General features: G+C 35.7%; 1 protein-coding gene across 1 annotated transcript; it reads left to right on the top strand.

Annotated features, from left to right (window-relative positions):
* Window positions 1–1,868: 1,868 nt before the first annotated feature.
* On the top strand, window positions 1,869–5,648 carry LOC113699698 (putative late blight resistance protein homolog R1A-3). Its single transcript, XM_027220058.1, has one exon. The coding sequence runs from the start codon at window positions 1,869–1,871 to the stop codon at window positions 5,646–5,648; it is 3,780 nt and encodes a 1,259-aa protein (XP_027075859.1).
* Window positions 5,649–7,662: the final 2,014 nt, after the last annotated feature.

Genomic DNA, 7,662 nt, shown 5'->3' with positions numbered 1-7,662 from the left:
ACCCAAAAAAAAAAAAAAAGATAAACGTCCAACCGAACATCTATGTACCTTGTACACGTCCCTTTGCAACTAAATTAATTCCATCCTATTGTCCTCAAAGGAGATACGTGGTTAGAATTTCCTTTGGGTAAATAGCAAAACAAATAATACATTTTTCTAATGGGTTTTTGCTTAATATCTACTAGTGGACTGGGTAAATGGCCAAGGCATTATAGTATTTACCTTGGTGGTGTCTTGTCGTGTTTGCATCATTTCAATAAATGTTATTAGTCTTTTCTCCGTCTGGACTTCTTGGAAGCAACTAGGTTAATATACCAACCTTCTGCATTGTCTTCTTCCTTGTTGTTGCTTTGTGAGCTACTTGCACTCTTATTTAGGGAAGATATTTTAATACTGCACATGCATACATTGATAATGTGCAAAAAAAAAAAAAAAATTTACTTTTCTATATTTTTCACTCTTTCTCTACTTCATTTATCTAATAAATCTCATGCTCCTAATTAATGTTTTTTTGTTAATATATATATAACTATTAAAATAATGAATAATATTAATTATATTATATATAATAATATATATTATATAATACTTATAATTAATAATATCATTGTTATAGGGACGGGTTGCCCACAAATTGCCATCCCTAGAGTTAGACGGACCTGAAGTCTCCAGCCGATAGATGACGATAAGAGTCTTGCTAGCTGCAACAAGGAAAAGAAGAAAGAGTCTTGCCCACAATATTTGACTAAGTTTAATCAAGGTACAATTCCGATCTCAAGGGTAAAATACACTAAACCCCTAGTGGTTTTGGTCATGGTTATAAAACTTTCTTATTATTTGAAAACCTCCGAAGGCCCCATTGTATTTTGGACTAATTTAAAAAATATTTTATCTTCATTTTTTAATTTTTTTTGATATATTTTCAATCATTTTTTTGATAGTGTACATTATATGTTTTATCAAAAAAAATCAAAAAAATTATAGTTAGTCAAAATGAATTTTTGCATCTTTTTCGAAAAACTCCTAAAATCAATAGTGAGACCTATTTATGCAGTTTTCCCTTTTTTTTTTGTTACTGCAATCTTGAGAACCCTCATGGTTGACAACAAACAGAGTAATTAGAGTATAAACACCTGTATTCTTACTTGTTGAAGTATCCTAACCAAATTGGTTCCAAAATAAGAGATTTTCCTATTTTGTAGCCTAAGACCACAAAACAAGCGTGCACGCACAAAAAAAAAAAAAAAAAAAAAAAAAAAAAGGAGGTTTTGACGGTTTGTGTTATCTAATTGTTATGGCTTTTTCCGCCCTGCTATACAGTAGTCAAAGAGCAATCAATGCCTTCTTTCAAGAAAATCACAGTTAAAATCCATCATATCTCGAAATTGGTACGATTTGTCGGGTGAGTTTGTGTATGGATTTTTAACAAATGGTTACCTGGAGTTTTAAGAATTGTTACCTTAATATGTCTGGAGTTTTGGATGCCCTCAAACTTCTAATTGAGTTTGCATTGGCATGGATAATGATGGTATTGATGAAAAAATAGTTCAAGATATTAGTAGGAGTAGTTTTGACTGTAGCGTTTACGTTCTGGTAAAATTGTAACTATTTACAGTTTTTGTAGCTATCGAAAATGAACAGCAAGCATTATAAACCATTTACTGCAGTAGGATCTAGATTTGCCTCGAATCGGTAGCGTTTACTTGGAAAGGGCCCCTAATGTATCCACAGGCCCTGCCAGGAAAATTTAAGAGTCTTGCCGACAATATTTGACTATTTTCATATCATGAGAAAGTTGTTAACCTTGAACTAATAAAATGTTTATTCAAGATACAAATTTGATTTCAGAGTGAATAGAAGATACAATAATGGAGATATCCTACAGTAGTAGCACTAGTTGCTTCGAGTTCGCTCTACAATCTCTTCGCTGGTTGGATAATACCATCCTAGAGTACGATGATCTTATCCGGAAGCTGAAGATGGGGGTGAGACTATTACAAAGCTTTGATCTGTATCTGACAATGTGTAGGAGGAGGAGGAACCATGAAACCTGTTTGGAACAAGATGAGAAGGAGAAGGATGTTACGTCTTCCAGAATTCAAGATCTGATTACCAGGAGAATGCAAGATCTTGAATTTGCTCAAAGCGAACACTTCATTCATCCTCAATCGCCTGATTTGACTCGTATTAAAAGTGAGCTCACCATATTCCTGGAAGCAATCAAGTTGTTTTTCGAAACAGATATCAACGAATCGTTTATCAACTATCTGCGAGACTGTTACTGGCTGCGAGATCCAGAGCTAGTTATGGATTTCATCGATTCGGTTTCCGAGAATCTGGCGAAAATTGGCGTATCCCATTCCAAGAAGCTAATGTTCTTGAAGAGTTTCATTCACTTTGCTATGCTTCGCGGTGTCGAGGGTCAGCAATTGATAGATCTCTTGATTCACGCTGAAGTGGTGGCTATCAATGCATTACGTCTGTTTTCTATATGGTGGTTTAACAAGGCCATAGATAATAATGAAGTATGCAAGGAAATGAGACTTCAAATTTCTCGACTAATAGATGAGAGGATTAATCCCGGTGATCCCCAGGTCCGAGAAACTTACATCCATGTCTTGACTGCTGCAAAGTTATCAAGATCATCAGACATTTCAGATCTGGAGAAGAATAAGCATTTAGTAGCTGACTTTATGGATCATCTCGTTCCCAATATTATGGAGCTGCTGAAATCTTGTACCAATACTCCAGTCCCGATTATGAATCAAATGCTCAAATTTGTTGAGGGGCTAAGATTCCTTACAATCCTTCTCAGGCATCAGGAGAAGTTCAAAGAGCTATGCCATGAAATGAAGAATCTTATTGGAGTTGTGGCCTGTGATGCAGCGGTTGTAATTTTCTCTCTTTCTGTGAATCAAATCAAAGAAGGCTTGGCCAAGGAAACCGATCTTGCTCTTTTTCATTTGCTTAAAGTGCTCAAGTTTATTAGGGCAGAAGTTACTGATCCAGTTACATTACTATTCTCGCCATTTGGTTTTCCTAGGACCAATGAGTTGGGCTCTATGGATTTTCTCCTTGAAAATCTGAAGGAACTAGAAAATTGTAGTGAGACTGATTATTCAATTGCATTCCCGAAAGATCAAATCCACACAGTCCTAGAAGATCTCATAGTCTTAAGATCTTTCCTTGTCAAGATAGCAGACCAGCGCAACCGGAATGGAAAACTCCAAGCTCTTTGGAGTCGTGTTATGGAGGTTGCGCACAGGGCAGAGTTTGTCATTGACTCTATCGTGGTTGGTGATAAACATGAATATTTGGAAAGAGTTGCTAGAGATATCCAGCTTTTGAGGACTGAGGCCCTTGAAACCTATGATAGCACGATGCATGACTGTGGAGCTCAGAGAACTACCCAGAAATCTTTCCGCATTGAGTCAAAATGTCGCACCCCAATGTTGAATGAAGTTCTGGTGGGTCTTGATGATGAGGTAAAGGCAATTATTCATGGTCTTACCAGGGGTTCAAAGCTGTTGGATTTTGTTTCAATTGTGGGTATGGCTGGACTTGGTAAGACAACATTGGCCAATAGAGTTTGCAATGATGCATTAATTTTGAGCCACTTTCATATCCTTGCTCGGTGTACTGTTTCTCAAGTGTATAGCATGCACAGTTTGTTAGTTCAGCTTTTATGTAGTATTTCTTCTAGAAGTCCTGGGGAATATCTTGAGATGGATGAAAGTGATTTGGTTCACAAGCTGTACAAACTTTTAAAGAGAAATACGTATCTCATTTTTTTGGATGATGTCTGGGAGATTAAGGCATGGAATTTGCTGGAGAGAGCATTGCCCGATGATGCTAACGGAAGTCGGATTCTCTTCACCAGCAGAATTCAATTGCAATTCAAACCTGATACCAAGGCTCACCATCTCCGCCACCTTACTGATGAAGAGAGTTGGACGTTGCTGCAGAAAAAGCTAATTGGCAAAGATGGTTTTCCTCCGACATTAGGTGAAGCTGGATCTCAAATAGCAAAATTATGTAGGGGCTTACCTCTCACAGTTGTTCTTGTTGCTGGAATTCTTGATAATACTGCAGAAGACTATTGGGAAGAAGTTGCGAAGAGTCTAACTTCCAGTATTGTCCTTGATGACGAATACTGCATGAAGACGCTTGAGCTGAGTTACAGTCATTTATCGGATGATTTGAAGCCATGCCTTCTTTACTTTGGTGCATATAAAGAAGATGAAAATGTTCCTGTCCGATGGTTGTTATGGCTCTGGATCTCTGAAGGCTTCGTGCGAAAGATTGAAGGAAAGAGTTTAGAGGATGCGGCAGATGACTATTTGAAGGATCTGGTTGATAGAAGTTTAGTTATGGTTTCTGAACAAAGAACCATGGGTGGTGCCAAAACCTGCCAACTTCATGATTTGGTACATGAGTTTTGTGTGAAAAAAGCCAAAGAAGAAAACTTTCTACATGTTTTGCATGGTCGGAATGATCGTTTTATTCTTACTGGCCCAAGCAACCCCCTCCGAGTTTGTGATCAAAATGCCGGGAATTTGATGATTCGGGAGTTAATGCTAGAATTTCCCAATGTACGCAGTTTGTTATTGTTTAATAAGGATGATTTGGGGTTTTGGTTACCAGAACTTCTAAGAGTGTTGGATTTGGGGGAATTGGAGTTTGTTGCATATTTTCCTATGGAAGTACTTTTGCTTGCTCACTTGAGATACTTGGCTCTTCGTGTTAGCGAAGTAAATTTCATCCCAGCTGCAATAGCTAACCTCTCAAGGTTACAAACTTTTCTGCTACGAGGAAACACCTCTGATTGTTTGTTACCCAAGACTATCTGGAACATTAAGACATTGAGGCATCTATGGACTACAAATCCCGTAGTTGGTTTTATTTTTCCTGTTGAAAATCTTGAAGTATCCTCAGGTTTAAATCGTTTAGACAGTTTAAGCCTTGCCATTGGCCCCTCCTCTCAAAGCTTGCAAAAGATACTGACAAAGTTACCAAACATCCGCAGGCTAAGATGTACGGTGGCGGCATCAAGACAAAAACATACTGGCGCCGAGATTCCCTTGTTTGACTGTTTGAGGCAACTAGAATCACTGGCTCTGCATTTATTTGACGTTAACATATTTAACAGTTACGGATTTAAATTGCCTTTGAATTTGAAGAAGTTGACTCTCACTTATGAGCATCTATGGAGTGAAATCTCAACAATTGGAAAGTTGCCCAATCTTGAAGTGCTTAAATTACTCTCTTGTTATTACAGCTCCCCTGGGGAAGAATGGGAAATGAAAGAAGAGGAGTTCCCTAAGCTCCGAGTCTTGAAATTGAGAGGCTTTTTGAATTTTCGCAAGTGGACTGCATCTTCTGATAATTTTCCCCGTCTTGAGAAATTGGTTGTCCAGTGGTGTCCGAAGTTGGAAGAGGTGCCTTCTTGTTTAGGGGAATGTCCTACTCTTGAAATGATTGAGGTGAAACGATGTCGCGAGTCTGTTGCAAGTTCAGTGAAGCAAATTCAACAAGAACAGAGAGATATGGGAAATGAGGCTCTAAAGATCATAATTGAAGATTGTGTTGATGCGCGGAGTTCCAGCCAAGAAGAAGAAGGAGAGTCATATCCCTCACAGGAAGTCTAATTCAAGTTTCTTGAAAGCAATTTCTGGAGAATCCCCCTTTTTTGTTGTTGAATTGATGCAGCTAGCCATAAAATGTCAATTCTTTTTTTTTTTTTTAATTCTGCTACAGATTGATATGATGCTTATAGTTAAATAAGCACAAGTCTATATGCAAGATACACTTTTCCTTCTTTAATTAACATGTTAAAGCATCCCCCCCCCCCCTTTTTTTTTGCAACAAATATTAAGAAGAGACAAGAAAAAAAATATTGTATATTAAAGAATGCTTAAATTAGAGACTTGGGCTCCTCTCCATCATTTGGTAGGATTAATTGAACTTAAAAAGATGATGTCCAAATCCCTTAAATTAGTTGGTGGTCGTCCTCCTCCTGCATGCTCAGGTCACGTGCATTGTGGATTGGAAGTTGCTTTTTTGGATAGAGTGGTTCTTTTTGTTTTCTTCTTTTCTTCATTTTATTCTTCTTGTTGTGTTACATTATATTTGTCGTGGTGCTGGATTTCCTTTTTCCCCCCCTCTTCTTTTTCCCCTTTTTTCCCCCAAACTCTGCTGCTATTTAATTGCTTGCCATGTTATTATTTTTTGTAGTATGTGTATTACAGTTATTATTAGTATTATTAGTATTAATTTATTATTATTATTATTATTATTAGAATATTCAGTTGTACCATTATGTTATTTTCTCCTTTTTCCTGAATAATAAGTTGTCAAAAAAAAATTACTCTTTCGAAAATTCTTTATGAATTGTGGTGCTTTTGAGAGGTCTTTGATGAATCATGGAATTTAATAAAGGGCCTTCTATGTATGATTTAATAACCAATGTAATCAGCTGGCGACGTCCTAGTTTAGTAACTAAAGATAAGGGTGCAGAAATTAAGTATCCTAACTTTGTTATTATAATAGAATATGTAGCTTTCTCCTTTTTCTTGAAAAATAGTTTGCCAAAGAAATTGCGCCTACCAAATTCTTTATTATTGCGTGGTACTTTTTCTTTTTGGATGGAATGCTTCCTTCTGTTTTGCTCTTTTTTGGTTCTTCTTATATTATATTATATTATATTTGTGGAGGTGCCGCATTTCTTACCGGTTTTGCTCTTTTTTCCCGTTCTTGTTCCTTTGTTTTTTCCCAAAAACTTTGTTGCTGTTAAATTGCTTACCGTATTGTTACGTTTATTATTATATTACTATTATTATCTTATGATTATTACTGTTATTTACCTTTCATAGGTAGTAGTAATAGTTGCACTGCTACTGGAATGCTTATTGCTTTTGAAATGTTTTCCTTTTTTTTTTTTTTTTGTATGAATTATGACATTCGCCTGTATCTTGCAAAATTGGATACAAATACGATCCTGTTTTTCCCCTTGCTAGATGGGGTTGTTATTTTTCCTTTTCTTTTATACCTTTTTCGTTTTTTTATATACAATTGATATCCTTTTCTATTTTTTGTGGGGTTTTATTCTTTCTTTTTTTTGTTATTTGAATTCTATTGCTTATGTAATAATAATCGAAAAAACATCCTTTTTTTAGTGCGGAATTTTTTGTGCGCGTTTATTCTTTTTTTGTGTGATAAAACATACCATTGTGTTAATGTATTGTTTACTGCTTTTTTCTAATAATAGATTAAGAAAAAAAATCATCCTAGATTTTAACTACCCATTTTACTGCACCTTTGTCATGATCATTTTTCTAAATTGTAATTTTTTGTGAGATTTTTTATAATAAAATATATAATTGTATTACTCAGTTGTCTTCTTTCTATTTTTAATAATAATTTAGAGAAAAAATTATTCACAAATTCTTTTACCCACTTTGCAACAAGTTTGTATTAATTTGTGCCCGGAGTTTTGTTAAGGCCTTCACTTTTTCAAATTAAGGAAAAGAAATAAGCTTGATACATGATTGTAGTGCTGCTGCCATCTTTATTATTAATTTTATTAAGAGGCCTTTCATGTATAAATAAATGACACAGAGGTGCAATCAGTCTTTGAGACCTTGGTTTAGTAGTTAAAATTGA

This window comes from Coffea arabica, chromosome 7c (assembly GCF_036785885.1).
Source record: "Coffea arabica cultivar ET-39 chromosome 7c, Coffea Arabica ET-39 HiFi, whole genome shotgun sequence".
Classification (NCBI taxonomy): domain Eukaryota; kingdom Viridiplantae; phylum Streptophyta; class Magnoliopsida; order Gentianales; family Rubiaceae; genus Coffea; species Coffea arabica.
Note: the sequence above shows the minus strand (reverse complement) of the source record. Positions and strands in the feature narration are given on the sequence as shown.

What these genes read in the sequence shown, in the direction of transcription:
- LOC113699698 (XM_027220058.1), top strand. Translation starts at nt 1,869, where the DNA reads ATGGAGATATCCTACAGTAGTAGCACTAGTTGCTTCGAGTTCGCTCTA.